Here is a 22,893-nt window from a genome sequence, read left to right as displayed (position 1 = left end):
GGCTAAACACTTCTTTGCCTTGACAGCAGGAATGCAAATTAACCCTTTTTTTTTTTATCTCAGTTTGGCTTATTTTCAAACAAGAGAAAAATTAGCAAAGGGGGGAAAACCTTACTAGGATTAAAATATTCTTATGTTTGGTTTTGTATATGAGCTTCTTACAGTATATGCTGTTGAGGAGTAATGGACATGTCTTTGAGGGTGGTATTGTTATAAAAAAAAAAAAGGAAAAAGAGAACCCTACCTTTTTCAGGACACAGAAGAGCAACAGAGCAACCTTGTTTGTAAACATGGGCAAGATGCCATGGTTTTACTTCTGTTGGCAATCTGTCTGCAAGTGGGGTACAGCGAATCCTGCTTGTTAACAAAGAGACTCTGTAGTGAACTCGAACTAATTATCTTGCTTTTGTTCCAGATTCCGAGAGATGTGAAACACAAGCTGGTTTATTTTGCCAAGAAGATGACTGAAAACATGGGAGAAAGTGATTTCTCCCAAACCATTTTATTTGGAGAAATACCCAGGTCATTGCTTACACATGTAACTGCATTCCTAGATGAGGTATTGATCTGTCTCTAATATCTGAGTGTTTTCTTGACCTCCAGACACATAGTACTGGTTGAGCCACTCTGTCTACTTAAATAGAAGAGAGTGAGAAGCCAGGAATTTCTTTGGCCAGGGGTACGAAGTGATCACGTTCAGCTTGTTTTCTGAACTCAGTTACTGTTCACTAATACTGACTAGCCTGCTCCCTGTCAGATCACCCTCTCTCTCACTCTTCCCTTACTCCTTTCACAATGTTGGAAGCGTTTACCTGTCAAATTGAACTGACGAGGTTCTGTCAGTTAGCTATAGGTTTTAGGTATTACAGTCAGGGTAGAAATTACCTCACACATTCATCCGTTTTTCAAATTCCTGTTACAAGGTAGTAACTAAATGGAGTTTTACCTATGTCAGAGAATGGAAGGCAGTAATGAAGTCACCAATTGTTCACAAATTCTCTCTTCCCTGTGCTGACGGTGGTCGGTGTATTAAAGGATTGATCATCAGCATTGGGAGCTGTGGTGCTTTTAAGACCTGGGACTTCCCTCATAGGTGGAAATTAGGTCACTGGGGGAATGTCCCTTGAGGGGCTTAGGTACCATGTTCTCTCTCTGCTTCTTCATTGCTGTGTTTTACTTTGCCATCTGCCCTTGTTGTGATGTGAGGCCTGAGCCTGGCAGGGTCAATGTCTCATGGACAGAACTTGGAAATGAAAGTCAAAGGAAACCTTTTCTCCTCTGTCTTCCGGATTCTGTAACAGTAACCAAAACGAACTAACCCACTGCTTGAAACGGCCAGTGGCATTTTAACATGGGTAGGACCTACATCCCCCTGCCTTGTCAGTACAGATGGACTCAGCTGGCCTGGGTAAAACACAAGATGCATGGGTTCTCACCTGATGCTGTCTATCTGTTCAGATATTTTGGATGAAAACACCAAAATGACCATAGAACGAGAGTGGTAATTTTAAGACTTCACTGGACATTAGACTCACCTGGTCAGGAGCAATGGTGAGCTTTGGAATGAACCAGCCCTGAGGGAGGATCCTCTTACTGGTTAATTCAGAACTCCTGGGGTGGGAACAAAGCTAGAGTAGTTTAAGACCCAGGGGCTCCCTGTGTAGGTGAGAACTGGGAACCATGGAGTTAGGTATTTGTCTACAAGGTCAGTTCCTCTGCCTGATTGTTCAGAGAGACTCCAGTAATCAGTGCAGTCCTGCTGAGCCTGTGTTTATGGTAGGAAAACGTGCTACAGGGTATGTGAGCCACAGCAAACCACTAACACTCCTCTTTGACCTCCAGTGTCTCTTGCTGTCTTCCTGGAAGGATGTCCTCTCTTGCTGTGTTCAGGCTACCCAAGGCCTCTGCCCCTGGCTCCAGTGTTGTACTTAGGTCCCCTGCACCCTACCTCCTTTGTTTTTGCTGGTTGTAGGAAGGGGTTTTCTAGGGTTGGTACTTGGAGCAGTTTTGTTTTGTTTTTGCATGAAACAGGCACTTAAGAGATTTTTACTACGCTGAGTCTTCTGTAAGACTCGGCAGAGTTTGAAACAACTTATGCTTTGAGTTTCCCTGCCTTTAGGTGGGAGTTGGCAGGGCTGTGTGGAACTTGGTGGGTTCTCATCCTATGAGCTGTGGTTTGCAAAAGGCAATAGAAAACTTTGAAACTCTTCCAAGATTTCTCCGAGTTGGTCCCATACCAAAATTCCCATAACTTTTACAGTATGGTTTGAATGAAAATGTGTATATCCAAGAAGGTATAAGCCACCAGAGATTTGGGGTTAATTTTTATTAAAATATATTAATTATAGTTAGCTGGGTTATATTGGGGTGTTTTCTATGCTCACTCTTTGTTAGCCCTCTCCTTCTTCCTCTGTCACACTTCTCAAATAAGCTCCCTTCTCCTCTCATGCCTTTTTGTTTTTGTTTAGTTTTTAATCTAAACACAGTTTGAGTTTAATGTTGGGAAGAGTCTGAGATGGGCAGAGAAAAAAAGCAAGAACATCACAATTGTGGTATAGCTGGCATTCCCTTACAGACAAAGCTTTGAACAAGAGGGTGTAGGTCTGGAGGACAAACGTCCCAAGCGTTGGCAGGGCTTAGGGCACACATGCAGCTCGAATAGTTGTCTGCTGGACAGTGGCTCATGGTGCTGTGCTAGGGACCCCTCAGCTCTCTCCAGCCAGTTTCTCTATTCTGTGTTCCAAACAGAGAGCCACATGCCTTCCTAGAATTCCCACCAGCTGTATAGTTAACATTTCAAGCTAAAGTTGAACTTGTGACTTTCTTGAACCTTCCCCTTCTGGCCTTACATACAGTTATCCTCATACTAGTAGGTGAGTATTCTGGAGTTTGTGCTGGGTAGTTTTGTGACTTGACACAAGCCAGAGTTATTTGAAAGGAAGGAACCTCAATTAGAAAAATGCCTCCACAAGATCCACCTGGCTCTGGGACATTTTCTTGATTAGTAATTGATGAGAGGGAGCTGAGCCTAGTGTGGGTGGTCTCATCCCTGGGCGAGTGGCCCTGGGTTCTATGAGACAGCTGGCTGAGCAAGCCATGATGAGCAAACCAGGAAAACCCTCCGTGGCCTCTACATCAGCTCCTGTCTCCAAGATCCTGCCCTGTTTGAGTTCCTTCAGTGATGAACAGTGACAAGGAAGTGTGAGCCAGATAAACCCTTTCCTCTCCAAGTTGCTTTGGTCATGGTGTTTCATCGTAGCAATGGTAAGCCTAACTTTGACAGTACTTGGTGACTCAGCTAGAGCTGCTGTAACAAAAGATGGTAGACTGAATTTCCTGTACAAAATAGAATTTAATTCTTGAAGCCCTGAGGGTTAAAAATTGGGGATCACATTGCTGGCAAGTTTGAATTTGCCTGTAGGGCTCATTTTCTTTTTTCTGGTTCAGGTGGGTCCGTTCTAGCCATGTACCCACATGATAAAAGGGGCAAATGAGCTCCCTTTTAAGCATCAAGACCATTTGCCAAGTGAGCTAGCCATGTGACAATGACGGTGCCTCCTCATGCCATGGATTTAAAGGGTAGGATTCCAACATAGCACTGGGAGAAGGCATCAATATACAGATCATGGCACCTGTTGTACTTTGACCCTTTACAGACACAAGTCAAGTGACCTTCCTGGCAAGGGTTTTCTAACACTCTATTGCTTTAAATGCAGAAATGTACTCCATGTTTATATATACCAGAATGGGCTTCTAGTTGTGGCAGTTAGTATTCGGAAGAGCACAGCTTCTAGAGCCTTCCCTACCCACCAAGATCTTTGAGTACAGAGACTGTAAACATACTGAAGTTTGACACCTCAGGGGACTGTGCAGGAGATGGTGATACTAATGGCATTTGGAGGGATTCCTATCTCACTTCCCTCTTCTCTGCCACATCCAACTGTACATGACTTTGGGGAATCCAAACTGAGGTCTTCATGCTTGCACAGCAAGAGCTTTATTCCGTGGAGCCATACCTCTAGTATGGCAGCAAATATCTAAGTGTTTCCACACAACTGTTTTTGCTGATGTTCCTCATGTTGTGGAAAACGAGTTCCACAAAGGTCCCCGGTTGAATCCCTCTCTATTATACAACCTTTGATCCACTGGAAGCCTCAGAGACAGAGAACACCTGCTCGCTACTCGCCACCATGTGATTCGGAAACATTGTTTCTGTCGGTACACCTGCCAACTCGCTCAACTTTAATTAGGAAACTTTGCTTGATATAAATCTTGTTTCCTGCAGTATTTGGGTTATTGAATTACACTGCAAATTGAAATATACATGTGCATGCTGGGAGAATGAGTAAATGAAAAGGGAAGTAACAACTCCTTTTTATTTTACAAAAGCCTATTATTGCTCAGAGACTCAGTGTAAATTGACAGCTGACTCGGTCCACTCCTTGTAGTTTTGGAGTCATCAAGATTATTTCTGAAATGGGGTGGTTTTATGGACAAGAAAATTTTGCACAACAACAGATTTAAAGGTACTTACTGTCTGCTAATTAACTGCCTTTAAAATGTTGCTTTTTATCTAGATATTAGTCCCAGTTCTGTCTAATAAGAACAACCATACGTCCTGGTCATGCTTTATCTCACAAGATGTGGAACATCACACAGAAGTCATGAAAAATAAGATGCACATTTTTAGGGGCAAAATGTCAAGAAGAACTCATCTGCCAATTCCTACTATTGCAGAAAATATTGACTTGGATCAGCATTACTTGGTGACCAGGTAAGCAACAGAATGCTCTAGATAGTGTGATAATGGATGGCTAACATCCCCACAGAATATCACACCTCTCAAACTATTAGCAAAACAGTTACTTTAAAACATGTCATTTTAAAATGTATTTTATTTCTTTTAAAGTATATATATTTTTGCAACTGGGTTTTATGCAGCCTAGGTGGGCCTCAAACTTACCATGTAGCCAAGGATAGTTTTGACTCCTCACTCTCCTACATCCACATCTACATTGCTGAGATTATAGTCCTGGACCACCACAGCTGGGTTTATGGTGCTGGTTATCAAATCCAGGGCTTTGCGCATTTTGGGCCAGCACTCTATCACCTGGGTACATCCTCAGCCTACAAGTATACTTTCTAAAGAAAACTAGCAATCACCGTATAATCTCAGCAATATTCCTTTAGGGGAAAAATGGTCTTTAAGATCATGTTAATTTTATTAATTATCTATTTTAAATCATGTATATTGGTTTGTATTGTTGTGTTTATGTGTAGTGCCTGAAGTTACACAGGGTTATGGGACATGTGTCATGGGTGCTGGGAACCAAACTCAGATATCTTCTGGAAGAGCAGCAAGCAGTCTTAACCACTGAACAGTCTCTCCAGCTTTCATTTATCAGTTTTTTAATATAGTAATTTTATTCTATTTTTATTATACTCATTCCTATTCTTCCCACTAGCTCTCCTTTCTCTTCCCTGCCCCCTCCCAAATTTGGGTCCCAGATTCTTTCTTTTTAAGTAACCCACTCAATACAGTTTATTCTACCAATATATACTCATGGGCCATCCACCAGAGCATCCAGGGAGCCAAACCCTTAAAAAACTGACTAAGCCTTCTTAGAAGCCATCTACTGTCAATAGTACTTCAGTTAGGGGAAGGAGCTTGTGAGCTCCTCTCTGCTTCATGCTACAGTGTTGGCTGATTTGATACGTGTGCAGGGCTTGTATGAGCAACCACAGCTGCTGTGAGCTCACACGTGAACTGTGCCTTCCAAGTCTACAAGACACAGCTTTGCTCTGCTCCTCCCCAGCCTCTGGCTCTTACAGTCTTTCTGCCTTCTCTCCTACATCCCTGAACCTTAGGAAAGGGATGATAAAGAAGCTTCATTGGCCCCTGAGCACTCCATTGACAACTGTTCTCTGTACTGTATCATTTTCTTAATGGTAGGAGATGCACTAAACGCAGAATACAGTGATGCTGACTCAAACAAGGAGCGTGAAAACAATGGGTTTTGAAGGATTCATATTGAGAAAACTAGTTTATAGATGCATAAAAAACATTAGTACCCAGATCCTGTCTTTATTTGGATAAAGTCACTGTTGGATGCTTTTATTAATCATATAATATTTATAGGCCACAATCAGATGAGAGAAGAATACTCCATGCCATTGAATCTTTAGTCATTAAATGGTCACATCAGATCCAAGAAATCATAGAAAAAGATTCAGCACACCCTCTCTTGAGTGGTCTCCATCCGACCCCTGAGATAGAGCTGGACTTCTGGACCATGAGGCATGATAACTTGAAATGCATATACTCTCAAGTAAGTAGAAGAAGGTACTGGGATTGTTTCTAAACCAAATAAGCAGCATTGTTTTGTATGACTAAGGAGTCTGCACTTTTCTTACTCTGAAATACTGTCACAGGAAATGCATATTTAAGTTAAGGACGACAGAGACTGATTGCCTTTATAGGATATTTTGGTAGCATCTGAGATCATTAGGAATGCTATTTTACAGGAGAAAGGGCGGTACCGTGTGGGAAGGCTGGAGATGGCAAGGTTTAATTACTGCCTCAGTTTGAATTTCTATTGTAATAAAACCATCACCAAAAACAACTTGGGAGGAGAAGGGGGTTTATTTTATCGTAAGAGTTTATAGTCCATCATCCAGGGATGTCATGGCAGGAACTCAAGGCATAGATCTAGAGGCAGGAGTTAAGGCAGAGGCCATGGAGGGGTGCTGCTTACTGGCTTGCTTCCCCATGGTGTGCACAGTCTCCCTTTCCATAGAACCTAGTACCACCAGCCATACCTACAGTGAGCTAGGCCCTGCATATCAATCACTAAGAAAAGACATTACAGACTTGCCTATAGGCAAGTCTTATGGAGGCATTTTTCTCCATTGAGAGTCCTTCCTCCTAAGTGACTTTAGATTGTGTTAAATTGACTTACAGTGTGATTAGGGGAGGAGCAGGATTCTGCTTGGCTACAGAAGTGCTAACTTTGGTCTCTTTGTTGGGTGCTTCCTGCCCACTGACTTAGTATGATATTCTAAATTCTATGGTGTTCATTTGTGTGTCTCTTGATTGGAGGTTATCTGGAACAGATCATTAATAATTTATGTGTATAATATGCAAACACATCTTTTGGAAAAATGAAATGCAAAATAAAATACAGACTTTTGAAAACCTGCACTTAGACTTATTTTCATCATGGAACAAATACGCCATCGAGTCTCAAACACTGTTCATAGCACGGGTAAGGTGACTCAGCAGGAAAAGGCACTTGGTGCTAAGCCTGATGTCCTGAGTTTGACCCCAGTGCCCACATTGTAAAAGGAGAGCAGTGATATAGCATGTTGACTTCTGACCTCCACCTGCCTGCAAGTGCATACTAAAAATAAAAATAAATAAATAAATATATAATGCTGTGTATGTTGTGTGAGCAGAATGCAATGTGAATTTTTCATTAGAGAGTAGACTTATTTAGCAATCTCGCTTGTATGTTTATTAAAGTATTTTCCCCACTTTAGCTTCAGGCTCCTATTGTCCTCAAGATGGTTAAGATACTGAGAACAAGACAAAGCAGCTATCTTCCTGCTCTCAAGGGCATCTTTACCACGGTAGAAAATGGTAAGACCCCCAGACCTACATCCCTGGGCATCATTGTGGCATCCACTCAGGGCTCTCGCTCTCACTCCCCGCCCATTTGCCTACTTAGCCTTGCAGTCTGCCTGACACTAAGGGTGTGTACAAGGAGCAAGCACACTCGGGTCTTCTAAAGGGAGCTTTGTCTCAGTCTCTCTACTTCCCAGTGATCACGACCACAAACCTCTTCAGTTCATGTGCTGTCTACACAGCCCATAACCCCAGGGTGAAGTTTAGCTGGAAGGTGTATGAGGAAGGGGAAAGCCTTCCATTCTTAGTGGGGGGCCCAGGAACGCCTTTTGCAGATGTTTCCAGACAGCAAGTAGGCTGTGAGTAGTCTCGGCATAGACTCAGAATCTACCATAGGCTCAATTTCTGATTCCTTGGTTGACAAGTGTTTATTCACCATGATGTTTTGGTGAAGATTAGACCTATGCAACAGAGAAGCTGTGAAAAGTGTCCAGCTAAAATTCTCTCCCCGTGTTTCTCTTGGTGTTTTTCTTTAGTACCGCTGAAAGATGATAGCACACCCCATTTTTGTCTGTGTTTAAGCAAATACATGCATTTGGTATATATGGTACTGAAGTATATGTCTTACAGTTAAAGCTAAGCAAACAACTGGTTTTTTGTTTTTCATTTTTCTTGTTTCCAACACTAGAACACTTTTATTCTCCTGTGTGCCACTTAGAAGTAATTAAAATTCACTTTGAAGCATCTATTTTTACAATTGCTTCCAAGAATTTTATCTGATGAGATGGGGAGGGGTGGTTAAAAGTGGCTTGTTGTTAAATGTGAGTTCCAGTTCTATCTCAGCTTATAAACCATTTGTAAGTTGCTAGGATTCTGCTTTCCCAACGGCCAGCTGCCCTCTCCACACCTCCATTGTGGACTTGCTGTGAGACGTAGGGTAGTGTTTCTTCTCATGACTTACGCTACTTGAGTCTTTGTTCTGACAGGCCGTCCTGGTATCTGCCTACTGGCAGTGCCCTTCACTGCCGTCTGCCCAGTGTACCCAACCCAACTGTGCCTCTTCGACGTTACAGAGCGTCTCCTGGAGGCAGACCCTCCTCTCTGAGAGGCACTGGGTGGGGGATTGGTACACACCTACATGAAGCCTTGAATACATGGCACTTTTATCCTCAGTAAATAAAAGCACATGACATATTCCTTCTGCTAATATAAGATAGACTCTTCATGGGAATGGAGCTGAAGGAATGAGTCCTAGGGATGTGTACACAAGCTGGAGATTCAGAGAAAACCACTTTTCAGTGGCTCAAACCCACAGTCACCTAGAGATGGAAGATCCATGTCAGAGACGTACTTCAGACTGAAATAAGCAGAGATGCTTAGCACATGTGAAGGATGCTTAACTGTAGTGAGGTTACCTAATTTCTAAATTGACATCAATAAATATACAGCAGTCTCAACATACTCGAACACCTGGAAGAGAAAACAGCTCAGAACCCTCTCTCTCCTCGAGGCTGGGCGAGAAGCTGAGCTGGTTACTTATCAAGTCCAGCAGGGAGTGTGAGGACAAAGCTCAGCAGGGTTTTATTTGTCTTTGACATGAGTCCTTGGGGATTACATCAAACAGTAAGGCTTAGCTTTGTTCTTTACCTTTGTACCCCATAGCCTGCTTTGGATTGGAGACAGTTTTAGTATCAAAGTGAGAATCTTTCTTCAACTCTTACCTCCTTAACATGATTTTTATTCAAATATAAGTTCCTATAAAATTAGTCTTCATATAGCGTGGGTTTAGTGACATTTAGATCGGTCACAGCATTGTGTTATCATGCCTCCTGCCTGCTTCCAAACTGCTTTCATCAGCAAGCCTAATAACTTTAACCAGATCTTGGTGAATAACATAGTAGAAGGCTGCCTATCTGTCTCACCAGTTGCTCATAGGGACCTGGGATGAGACAGTGTGCATTGTGCCTTTGTGCTGGTCCTGAGCATTCCAGAGAAGCTTGGCATCCAGCTGTGAGGTGATGGCTAGACAGATGCTCTATCCTCACAGGATTTCCAAGGGGTTAAACAGCTCTCTTTAGACTTGGAGGTTTCCTTCCCCTCTGGGTCTTTAGCTACAATTACTTATGGTCTGTGAGTAACGGGTCTAGTGTTCTCCAGGGAGGCTGATTTACAAATGGGCAGTCTATAGCCCTCCAGACGGCTCATGCACGCGTAGCTTGTAGGATAAATCACAGAACGGGAAAGTATAACTGTCTTGGACTTGTAAAAGGACGCTGTGTGCCTCTAATGGCTCTTCCCTTTTGCAGCTCTTCTTGAAGCCCAGGATGTGGAACTTCACCTAAGACCTCTGAGGAGGCACATTCACAGTCTCCAGGAGGCAGAATTCCCACAGACCAGAATACTGATTGCCCCTTTGCTTCACACCATCTGTCTTATCTGGAGTCATTCCAAGTTTTATAACACCCCTGCTCGGGTTATAGTTTTACTGCAAGAGTTTTGTAACCTCTTCATTGACCAGGTATGAAACATTGACAGTTAAGTATAATAAGAATCATTGGCATGAAGTAGTAGGCTTCATTAACCCAATAATAATGAACAGGCCTAACAATGAACAACGTAATAATAGACAAATCCAGATGTCAGCAAGAACACCATTTTCCTTTCCGCTTTCAGACAGGACTCGTGTGAGCAATGGCCGTTTCTGGGTTTTGTTTATTTAAGGAAACAGATTTAAGAGGCCAAGAGGTTAAACAAATTTAATGTAGCTTCCAGCAACAGGCTCACATCTGTGCCTTGTAGTTTGTAGCTTCCCTCAGTTTCTATACGAGTGTTGGCTGCTGGGAGACTTTTGGAGAGTAAAGTAAGAAAATTACTTAAAATCAATTGTCCTTGAAAACACAGTAATGGGATTATATGGAAATAATTCTGATTCACCATTTTTAAATTTGTTTGTGTTTCCGTACTCCTTGCTTAGCTTGGGAACTGTCTTTTTAAAACATGATTGAAGTACCCTCTTCCCCCTCCCCAATCCTGCCCCTCCTCCTTTGTGTGTGAGCTTTCATCCTTTCATCAACAAAGGATATTGTTGCCTATGCCCTGGACAGCTCTCCCCTTGACCCTACCTGCTCTTGGAGGTTGCGGGGAGTTGGTGCAGAGTCATTGACACAGACTCCGGGAGCAGGTGAGAAATGCTGCAGCAAGCTCCTCTGAGCACTGCTGCAAGCTCCTTTAATACCCTCCACCCAAGCCCCCATTGGTCCCAAGAAAGCATCTCTTCTCTTCTAAACAGCAGCAGTTCCTGGTTGACTGGCATTATTTGCACTAGCAATCCTTGCTCTCTCAGGCAGTCTTCAATTAGGTCCTCCTACAGGAGATGCTTTCGTAGTTGCATGGTCGCAGCATTAACATAGAGGTGGCCCTGCTGTTCTAGCTACAGGATATGATGAGAGATCAAGTAACATAGCTATTCAAGGAAAGTTGAGAGATGCTTGGACACCATGTGGTGCTGTGTTGTGTTTTGAAATTGTCTGGGGATGCCACACCTAAATGGTCCAGAGCAACACATAGCCTAGATAGCTTTTCACACAGTATGTGCTCTGCAGTCAGGGGGAGGTTGGTGTCAAGTTTTGGTGAGGAAGCTCTTTGCTCTGTAACCAGCCTGTTTCTCCTCCTTGTAACCCACAGTCCTGTTGGGTTAGAAGCCTGGCATCTGGAAAACAACAAGGCAGAAAAAGCAGCAATAGCCCAGGCTGGCCTTGAACTTGCTGTGTAGATGAGGATGGTCTTAAACTCCAGACCCCCCCCCCCCTGCTTTACTCTCCTGAGAGTTGATGTTATTCCTAGCTGGGATCCACTCTTTCAACATCATTTAACCTTAGTTATATGCTAGGAGCCCTAAGTCCACATAGAATCTTCAAGATTAATGAGGTGCCAGACTCTACAGATGTGTGAACTTTAGAGTTTCTAGACCAGCAGTTCTCAACCTTCCTAACATGGTCACCTTTTAATACAGCTCCTCATGTTGTGGTAACCCCCAACCATAAGATTATTTCATTGCTACTTCATAATTAATTACTACTGTTATGAATTGTGATGTAAATATCTGATATGCAGGATATATGATATGCAGCCCACAGGTTGAGGACCACTGTTCTAGAGTGTGTGGTTGACTTGTTAAATTTCCCCTCCTATGTGCTTCTGATGCAGCAGTGTATGAGAGGGCTTTAGACACATGCCAGGGGGAATCTGACCTACAGTGTGGTGCCTGGTGTTTAACAGAAACTCAACAAATCTTTGTTCTCTCACCCGTTTACTGACTGCCAGGCTGGCTGTGGCTGTTGATGGGGGATAGAGAGCAGTGAGCCAGTTCCTTGCTACATTTTATCAGCATCTCTGGTTTCTGTTCATTGAGGTCAACTCTGTCTTGCCCTGTGAGTAAGCAGGTACCTGCTGCCAACACCTTGCATCTCCAAGTGGACTGAAGTAGCTTGTACCTTTAGCTAGTACTTCTCCCTGACCCCTTTTGAAGTTTGAAAATTACCAAAACCAGTTTACCACAAAGCCCTGTTGTCTATGGCTCATGAGATAGTCCTAGTTACCTTGAAGCCTGTCAAGCTATTATCTTGGTTTCCAGTCTGTGTTAACAGCCAGAGCTGCCAAGCTCCCAAGGAAATACTGTGGCTTCTCTTGTTTCTTAGTTCTGGCTTCTGGCCAAAGGTTCCCTTGACCTGATTTCCATGATTCTCAAAGTAGCAGCTCACTAACTTTGTAGTAAGCCTGCCCCAACATGTTAGGAATCTAAGATTACCAGTGAGCCAACTCTGGTACCGGAATCTCCAAAGATGTAATTTCCCTTCCTTTCCCCATTCTTTATTATTTTTATATGTATAACAAACACCACATATATTCTATTTTGTCAAGATCTTTTTTTAAGTGTATGTGTTTTCATGTGCAAGTTTCATGTGCACATATGTGAGTGTACATGCACATGTGTGATATTTGGAGTCTTCCTGAATCATTCACCATTGTATCCTTTGAGACAGGACCACTCACTGAACCTGGTGGCCACTGATTGCTAGGTGAGATAGACGGAACCCATCTCCCTGCTCACCCTGTGTTATGGCTATACACGTGCAATCTCTGTGGGTGCCGGGGGGGGGGGGAGGGGGTTAGACTTAGGTGGTGTTTATGCTTCTGTGGCCAATGTTTTCCTGAGTAACCACCATGCCAGTCCCAGAAACTAACTTTTTAACTAACAACTAACTTACTAACTTTCTAACTGACTTATTTCCTAACTTTCTAACTTTCTAGATGACTTTCTAACTAACTTTCTAACTGACTTACTTTCTTCTTTTAACTTACTTTTTTAAAAAATTATTTTTGCATTGATGTTTCGATTGTGTGTATGTCTGTTTCTGCTTTTTGAGTGCTGGGATCACAGGCTATACAATATATCATGCTAGGACTTTAAACAAACAAACAAACAAACCCCAAAACACAGGATCTAACTGTGTATCCCTGGCTAGCCTGGAACTCATAGAGATCCATCCATCTATGTCTCCTGAGTGCAGGGATTAAAGGTATTCACTCTTGTGTCCAGACATAATACTTTTTTTTTAAAGTTCCATTTAATTTATTTCATTAATTCATGTCTATGTGGAAGTCTGAGAAAATAAGTTGCAGGAGCTGGTTCTTTTCTCTCACCACGTGGGTGTGGGGGATTGAACTCAGCTCACCAGGTTTAACAACAGGTGTCTTTACATGCTGAGCTATCCCCTGAATATTTTTAATTAAAAAAAATCTCAGTACTGATACTTAAGTTGTATAGATTTTACCTGCACCCACCAGCCTACACTGAAAAGTCAAGGATATTGTCCCACTGTCTTTGCCATCCCCACTGGCACAGTTGGTTGCTGGAAGCTCAGGTCCCCCATAGGTGGGTTAGGAGCTGTCCATCCCTTGCCGTTCCTGACTGCTGTACTCATTATCAATTGGTGCTACTTTAGGAGCAAATATGGTTTTTGTTTTGTTTTGTTTTGTTTTGTTTTGTTTTAACTTGTCTTACAATGACCATTAACATCATTCTTTAGGCCAGTCCCCTGAAAGACATCACCTGCTTGCTGGCATGATAATGCACATACACACACACACACACACACACACACACACACACACACACTCACACTTTGGTAACAAGGTCTTCTCTCATTTCTATGTTAACCCAACACTACTATGATGTCATAGTGGATTGGATTAGCAATAATTTGTCTCACCACCCTATCTAGTCCATGGTGTGTTCTCTCTTGTAGATATTTCCATCCCTAGATTCCTTTTTTTTTTTTTTTTTTTGGTTTTTCGAGACAGGGTTTCTCTGTATAGCCCTGGCTGTCCTGGAACTCACTTTGTAGACCAGGCTAGCCTCAAACTCAAAATCCACCTGCCTCTGCCTCCTGAGTGCTGGGATTAAAGGCGTATGCCACCACAGCCCGGCCCATCCCCAGATTCTTAAGAAGGCTAAGTTTGTCTTGGATACAGGGTGTGTAATAGTTAGCCAAAAGTATGCGTCTATAAAAGGCTTTAAGAGGAATAGGAAGAGAACAGCAGGGAGATAGAAACAGGCTGGCATATTGATAAATTGTCTAATCGATAATTAACTGGCTTATGGATAATAAACATATTAGTTTATCATCAGGCTTAGCAGCAAGTGCCTCTACCTACTGAGCCATCTCACTGGCTCTTTATAGTGTGCCCTTTAACACTAACACTAATACCACTCAAAGAGTATGGATACAACATTGTAGGACCTACCATAGCTACCAAACGAAACTCAATATAAAAGTGATCTAGTATTTGAGTATGATCTATGCATGTTATACCATGTACTTTAAATGATCTCCAAATTGCTCAAAGTGCCCCTTAATACAATGTAAATGAGGTATTAAATAGCTGTTCTAATGTCTTGCTCAGAGACTGGCGATGCCCAGGTGGGTTCTTAAAAACTGCATTTGATTCATGGTTTTGCATCAGGAACCCATTGATGTGCAAGACTGACTGTTTTACTTAAAAAGCTTCTGATGTGGGGCTAGGTGCTCATGAGGGTCCCCTAAGTCACACTCCTCATTTTGCAGATAAGGGAATCAACCCCAATGGCAGCTTAGCTGATGACACAAAAGTAATTAGCAGCTCCTAGCTTGATCATGAGCATGTGTGCCGACTCCCACCATGTTCTTTCCCTGACAGTCTCTGCTGTGCAGTGCGAAGAGATAGCCTGGGTGGTGTTGTCTGGGATGTGAAGTACCAGTGACTTGTCTCAGGAGGTACTGATGCACAGAGGAGAAGTTAATTGGCTGTGATGGACTCCACACCCTGAGAGCCAGTCAAGATGGATAGGAGTGGATACAGGGATGGTTTGTCCCAGTGATTTGTCATTTTATCTGTAGGTAATTAGGTGACAGGAAGCTGCTGCAATGGGAAGGCAACTGAATTACCTACCATAGACATTTCAGCTTCTCAAAATGTTACAGAAGGCATGTAGAAGTTGCCTGTAGTGTACAGTATACCATAGCAAAAAGCAAACACTCAGCTCCCTACCCTGTTCTCTGTGAAGTGTTAGCAGCTTTCATGAGTCCATAAATTAGCTGTCTAGCCTGAGATGGACAAGAGAGTATACCAGGAAGCAACAAGAACTAGAATTTGTCAGATTATAATTGGTGGCATTTATAGATAACACACCAATGGTTTTCTTGCTGCTTTGCAAATGACAGAATCTATGTGTAGCCTGAAACCATGATCGTGTGTTTCTCCTAGCCAACACCTATCCCACAAATGCTGGCTCTGCCTCTCCAGAGCTCTGAGAATCTCCACCTGTTCCTTCCTCCAGTGTCCTCTCTTCCCCTCTCAAACTGGAAAGCCTACCTCCTCCTCTTCGCCCAGTGATTGGTTTCTTGTCATCTTTGTTAGCCAATCAATTAATTATAGGAAATTCCCCTATATCTCTGTTGCATGTAGAGCGGTTGCATTAGTGGGAGATGGGGGTAAATCAAGCATCTATGTGAGAGAACCAAAAAGACCTCCCAAGTATTGTGGGGAGCACCATGGCTCTCATTTCAGTCCCCAATGAGGTATGGGGGCAACTTTCTAAGCAGTCACAAACTGACACACACTTAGTTTTTTCTTTGGTTACAACATACATGGTCATGCCTCACTCTCCCATTCCAACTTCTCCCAGCCCCTTCCTTCCACATCCCACACGGGCCTCACACCTTCATGTCCTACATACATGAAATCCACTGAGTCCCATTAGTGCTGTCTGCGTGGACATTTATAGAGGATTGGCCACTGTAATATGGGCAACCAACCAGTAGCCCCACCCCCAAATAAAGCTGACTTTCTCTTCCTGGAGGCCACCCCCTGACTGTAGCTTCTTAACTAGGAGTGGGGCACTGTGGAGTGGAGCCTCCCTATCAATGCTGAAATATTGACTAGATTGATCATGTGCAGGTGTTTTGTAGTATCTGCAGCTGTTGAGAGTTCATGAGCACAGACAATGTTCTTCAGCTGTCCTCCACAACCTCTGGCTTTCAAAATCTGTCCCCTCTCATGATGTTCTATGAGCTTTGTGGGGAGGACATGTACATGTGTATATGTCCCAGTTGAGGATGAACACACCGCAGTCACCTCTTCTCTGATGTAGCTGTTTGATGCTATTTCACTTCAACAGAATGGCAGTGGTTTCTCCCTCGGGGTCTGTGGCCTCTCTAGCCTCAGGCTCTTGGTCAGGTTTCCAGTACCAAACATGAGTTCCCTCCTGCTGAGTAGGGTTTACATCTAATCCGACAGCTGGATGGTTGGTTACTCCAGAGATGTTTGTGTCACTGTTGCACAATGACTTGCTTGTTGAGTCTTGCTGTGTAAGTCCTTAGTGCAGTTCACGGCATCTACAGCTGGGTATAACTTTTGGCACCTTTCTCTTCCAGCAGCCTGCCCTCTGCCTCTCCCTCTCCAGTTCATTACGAGTTTGATTTTTCCAAAGTCCTGGACTCAAAGTATGTGGTATCTTTAGTTGTAGGGTTCTTACCACCAAGCTCTGGTGGGCAACCAAATCCAAGGACAATAGCTTTATTTTTGTTTGTTTTTATCTCTTGACCAGCACCTTCCTGGGAGCCATCCCATATTCAGGACCAGCCTCTTTTGTTTCATAGTCTACTGTTTCTGAGGACAGTATCATTCCTCTATGCATGTATTGACTGATGCCATTTTTTGCCTTTGTGCTTTGTCCTGCTTTGTACACCAGTTATCATTAAGGTCTTTTATACCTTATCATGATGTCATTGTATACTAGTTATCATGTCACTTGTACACTCGTTATGATGTTATTATACACCAATTATGATGTCATTATATACCAGTTACCGTGACATCATTTGTACATTAGTTATCAGGATGTCATTGTACACCAGTTATCATGATGTGTTTTGTACACAGTTATAATGATGTCATTGTATACCAGTTATCATGATGTTATTGTTTTCCCCTCAGTCTCTTGGCTATGCTTATTCTTTTTTCAGTGTCAAGTGTTCCTTCTGGTATTTTCTGTAAGACTGGTTTGGCCTACAGAATTGGCTTGGACACAATTTCTTTTGACCCATTTGTATCATGGAAAATTTGTGTTGTCTCAGACTTTGGAGTTTATTCCTGTTCGCCATGTTCATTCAGGGGTTTGTCCATTTCCTCTTTAAACCCTGCAGACTCACAGGTCTTATCCATTGCTTTTGCCCCCTTTTGTCTCATCTCCATTTTAAAAACTAGTTCGTGTGGGCCTAGCTCAGCTTGATCACATGTCCTGTGGTGCCTCTTGTGCTTCCCAGCAAAAAAAGTCCATGAATGGGAAAGAGCTTCCAGAGATAGACCACACATAACCAGCTCTTTATACTTCACAATCGACCCTGCAACACCGGTAGAGTGACCAACCTCTGAAAGCCTGTGTTCTGATGGATGGCCTTGCTGGCTTGTGTATTTCTTTCTGTGAAGGTCTGATTGTCTAGAATATGGGTGGTAGTAATATCTGTGCAAAGTCCTTATTGTCACTCACACAAGACTCAGTAAAAATGTAGTTTTCATTAAAATATAGAAATCTGGAAACAGTAGCCTCTCCTGTTCTTCAGTCTCCCCTGAAAGGATCCCATCAAAGCCCAAGTGTTTACATTTCTAGAGTCTGTGCTTTCTTTCCTCAATACCAGTTTTGGCTCAGTTCTAGAAATTATCATTTAAACTGTTTAGCTCAAACAGATTATTACAATTAAAAGTGCATTTTTGATCATGGTACCTTTTAATTAAATCCTAGGCAAGAGCATACCTGTCACCTGAAGATCTTCTGAAAGGAGAAATTGAAGATGCACTGGAAAAGGTGCAGGTGGCCATCAGTGTCTTAAAGACGTTCCAGAATTCTTTCTTCAAATATAGAAAGGGATTGACAAGCTATTTCACAAGAAACACGGAGCAGAGACCCTGGGATTTTCAGTGTCACCTGGTGTTTGGCAGATTTAACAAATTTCTTGACCGGCTGGTAAAAATAGAGGTATTCATTAATTACCTTTATCTAATTATATGTGGGTGGGCTCATGAGGTTCATGTGGTAGGCTAGCTTTTCTGTGAGGAAAAGGGGGGCTTTGTCGTCCCTTTCCACCCTCCCCCTCTTCCTCTCTCCTTTCTTTCTTTCTTTCTTTCTTTCTTTCTTTCTTTCTTTCTTTCTTTTGTGATATTGGAGATCACACCCAGTTTTGTACATTCCTGGACTCCACCCCCCCTGCACTGACATACACCCCTGGACTTTTTTTTTTTTTTTTTTAAATACAGGGCCTCACTATGTATCTCAGGCTTGTCTTGAACTCTTTATCCTTCTATCTAGCATGACAGAGTGTACCACCACAGCATGGTGTTTTTATAATAAAAAAAAAAACATTTATTTATTTTATTTATGAGAGTTCACTGTAGCTATCTTCAGACACACCAGAAGAGGGCATGAGATCTTATTACAGATGGTTGTGAGCCACCATGTGGTTGCTGGGAATTGAATTTCCAGGACCTCTAAAAGAGCAGTCAGTGCTCTTAACCGCTGAGCCATCTCTCCAGCCCCCCTGCTGTTTTTTCAAGGTTTCATTGTTTTGTTTTGTTTTTTTAACTGTTACAACATGAGAGTAAGTAGATCTCTTTACCTGCTAGTGACTAGACATAATTTCCCAAGTGCTTGTATAAAGTTGTAAAATGGGAAACTTTAAAGGATTCACTCTTCCTGTGAAAAGGCTGAAAAAGAAATTTATAAAACTTGAAAGAAAATTTCATTCCTAAAACCCACTTGGTAATTTAAGTATCACACTGTCATTTTCTGTTAAGAAGATCGTTATTTTTAGATAGGTCTCACCATATGCACAGATTGGCCTTAAACTTGCTGGATAACTCAAGTTGCTTCTAAGTCATGATCCTTCTGCTCTACCCGCTCATGCCCGCCACTCACACTACCATATAAATAGCTGTATGTATACCATTTACAAGTATATAACAAAACGCTATAAAATTAGTAAACTGATTCATAAATAGCTGTGCATCACATGCATGCAGCTCTGTCAAGGCCAGGAGAGGGCACAAGATCCCTTGAAAGTAAGGTTACCCTCCATTGTCAGACACCATGTGTGTGCTGGGAATCTAACCCAGATCCTCTAGGAGAACAGCCAGGACGCTTAACCAATGAACCCTCTCTCCAGTCCTGGGTATCAGTGCTTTAAAAAAAAAAAAGAAAAAACTAAAGTGAAAAAATTGAATGCACAAACTTTTATGACGAGTCTATCAGCCTAGGCTTCCTGAAATGTTTGAACTAAGGCTGCTGCCTTCTTTTCCTCTTTAGAGGTTTCTACGGATTTTACATTTTATTGTTCATGTAATATTTTCACATAAGCCAGAGATTTATGTGAAGATTCTTATTGCTGGTCAGTCTGAGGGCTGCTAAAGTCTGTCAGACACTTACGGGTGACTTCTCCTCTGTAGATAGTCTCCTGGGTTCCCCTCCAGTCATGGGGCTGGGCCACTGCAGAGTGTAGGTGGCTGAGCATAGGCTACCACCCAGGGAGCTATCTGCTTTCCCATTAGGATGGCACTCAATAGGATTCATGTGCACTTAGTACTCCAGGAGCTGTCTCCACTGTGAGGTAGCTTTTTGGAGTCTGAAAATGGTTTTTAAAATCAGCGTTTGCTCTGTTCAGTGAAGTCAGCAGCATTGACTTTCTGTGATATAAATGCCCTTTGATTCTGAATGTTTGAAAATGTTTTCATTGGAGTCTTTAAAATCTCCTTTTCTTGCTGAAGGTGATAGAAAGGTCGTTATTGTTTTGTGTGTGTGTGTGTGTGTGTTTTTTTAAAGGATATGTTTGTCACCATACTGGAATTTGAGAAACTGGAAAGACTGGAATTTGGTGGCAGCAAGGGAGCCGTCCTAAATGCACAAATCCACTCAACAAGTGAGGAATTTATCGCATGCTGCAAAGTTTTCCAACAGAGCACGTACGATCCGTCTGACTGTGATGACATGGTAATATTATGTACTTTCCTTTTAACACGTAGGATTCTATCCTTTCAAAGCTAAAAGGGAAGATGATCGCAGGGACAGTGCGAACTATCCAGGCTGACCCTTGTAGGACCCAAAGCTGTTAGGGACTCTTCAGTTCTACCTCCTTGTTCATGACAGGGACCAAATTTGACCTTTCAGTTCAGAGCTCTCAGACAACCATGGGCCTCAGTCTAGGTCAGCTTCTTGTGAATATCAAAATGGAATTCCCTGAATTTATACTTATTGATCTGGCCCGTCCAATGCCCATGTAACTTACATGTTTCATCTTGAACTTTTCTGAGTTATTTTTGGGCTTTTGAAACAATTAGTTTCCCCACCATCATTATGTCATTCATTGGCATACATATTGTTTCATAATTTCTATTTTTATAACTTAATAATTTCATATTTTCAACTTCAGGGGATTGGAGAGGTTCAGATTCAAACTGCTTTCAGTCTCTGTCACTGAGCACACTGGTGGTCAGGGAGTTTCCTGTGAGCCTTTCTCCAGCTCTAGGATAAAGAGCTTTTTATGTGGTTTGTTTTGCCAAATCCCAGAAACCTGAGTTTAACAAAGAAGAAAAGGTTGGTTTATCTTAAAACAATTCTGGAAAAAAAATATAAATATATATATTGTTCAAATCAATCTCTGAAACATAGGAGCACAGTAGGTCAACTTCATAAGGATGTAATTAACAAACCCTCTGAATTCTAGTAACTGGTGGGTAGTTCAGTGAATGTGAGCAAGACACTGCCATGGTCAGTGGTTCTCTAGAATGTTTCTGCACAATTTATGGTCAGTAGGAGGAACATAGTAACATCCAGGCTCATCCCTAGAGCTATGTGATAGCAGCACTAGGAGGGCATTCAGTATGTGGGGCTGTCCTGGGAGCCAACAGCTCAGCCTATGTGACGACCTTGTAGAGTTCTGTGACTCTTTGGCAGAACAGCCAGTGTTTTTAACCACTGAGACAAATCCCCAGTTACACTTTTCTTTCTTAAAGGTGTGTCTTGGTTAGTTTTATTTTCTCAGCATATTGCAAGTATTGTATATTTTTCTTAAAGGATCCCTTTAAGAGACTGGAGAGTTGTTCCAACTGGTTAAGAACACTGGTCGCCCTTCCAGAGAACTGGGGTTTGATTCCCACCACCCACTTACCAACTCATAGACCATCTGTAGTTCTAGTTCCAAAGGGTCTGACTCTGTTTTCTGACCTCCACCGGTACTACATGCATGTGGTACACAGGCATACGTGCAGGCATATCTTTTTCATCTTATGATGACACAGTTTAAATTCCTTTCATGTATGTGTATACTTTAGAATGTGTATAAATAGGAAGCTTCTATGGTAGTAGATTTCAAAGCCATGTGGCTTTTCAAAAGGCCTTTAGTGTTGGTCGGTTCTCCTGCATGACCTTTAGCCATGGAGGAATAGTGCATACTGGCTGGCTCCTGAGGGGTTGCTCAGCCTGCTTTCATATAGCGCCTAGTACCACCAGCCCAGGTGTGGACCCTCTGCAGTGAGCTGAGCCCTGTGACATCAATCACCAATCAAGAAAATGCCACACAGGCTTGTCAGTCTGGTGGGGACATTTTCTCAGTAGTGGGTTTTCTTCCAAAATTATTCTAGCTGCATCAAGTTGAGATAAAACTAGCCAGTACACTAAGCAATTCTTTTGCCATTATTTACTCTGTCATATTTTCTAATTTACACAGGTTTTAGCCTGAAACATCTGTATTCATCCTGACACACAACTGTATTCATCCTGATACACATCTGTATTCATCCTGATACAGTCTATGTTCATCCAGACACAATCTGAGTTCCTTCTGGTTTTTGTTTTTTGTTTTTTGTTTTTGTTGTTTTTTTGAGACAGGGTTTTTCTGTATGACCCTGGCTGTCCTGGAGCTCTTAGTTGCCTGAGTTCCTTCTGACACACCTGTGTTCATCCTGACACACATCTGTCTTTACCCTTTTTTTCCTGTTTTTGCACAAAGAGCCTTCAACACACTGCATAACCACCTTGCTCCTAACTGTATTTTGGCATTTTTGGCATTCTTTGTATGTTGTTATAATTATGTTTCTCCTCCCCCCCCCACCATTGCACACTATTCAACAAATTGTGGGATTTACTGGCTTGTGTTATTTTAAACTATTACTTTGAGTAGTGGTAGAGTTGTCCAACAATTTAGTTAGGAATTTCTGCTTATAGAAAGGTTTGGGTGAGCTTTTTAGTCATCCTAATGTTACAAGCAACTAAGATCCTAATCATTACAAGCACACATGTGCGTGCATGCACGCAGACACACACATGCACATGCATACATGTACACACATACATACAAGAAATTAGACTGGATAAGAACTTCAGAACCCAAGAAATAGTATGGAAATAAGTTCCTTGGGTTTTCATTATGTAAAATGTCCAGAATTGGAAACAAATATCTCAGCAACCTGAAGTACCGGTAACACATGCCATGGACCTCTATAAAAACTTGACTGTATTTAGCCAAGGGAGCAAAAGGGCTCCCCAGCAAGGCAGAAAACTTAGAATCATCTATATGCTGCCAAAGACCAAAGAAGCAGCTGTGCTACACTGTGACCGTGCCAGGAAGGCTGGGTAGGAACTTTACATTTCAACCTTCTTGGAAACCTAGTGTTCCATCCCT

General features: G+C 42.3%; 1 protein-coding gene across 1 annotated transcript in view; it reads left to right on the top strand.

The window, feature by feature from the left end:
• The first annotated feature begins 183 nt into the window (after window positions 1-183).
• Window positions 184-22,893, top strand: part of Dnah11 (dynein axonemal heavy chain 11) — a 309,803-nt gene continuing 287,093 nt past the window's right edge. The window contains exons 1-8 of the mRNA XM_029484410.1: window positions 184-204; window positions 416-559; window positions 4,578-4,774; window positions 6,140-6,329; window positions 7,540-7,639; window positions 9,931-10,142; window positions 17,967-18,200; window positions 20,037-20,204. Of these exons, the coding sequence (XP_029340270.1) occupies window positions 184-204; window positions 416-559; window positions 4,578-4,774; window positions 6,140-6,329; window positions 7,540-7,639; window positions 9,931-10,142; window positions 17,967-18,200; window positions 20,037-20,204 (1,266 nt within the window). The remainder of the gene's footprint in view (window positions 205-415; window positions 560-4,577; window positions 4,775-6,139; window positions 6,330-7,539; window positions 7,640-9,930; window positions 10,143-17,966; window positions 18,201-20,036; window positions 20,205-22,893) is intronic.

The sequence above is a fragment of the Mus caroli genome, chromosome 12, assembly GCF_900094665.2.
Source record: "Mus caroli chromosome 12, CAROLI_EIJ_v1.1, whole genome shotgun sequence".
Classification (NCBI taxonomy): Eukaryota; Metazoa; Chordata; class Mammalia; order Rodentia; family Muridae; genus Mus; species Mus caroli.
The sequence above is the reverse complement of the archived record's forward strand: the minus strand, read 5'-3'. Positions and strand labels throughout refer to the sequence as shown.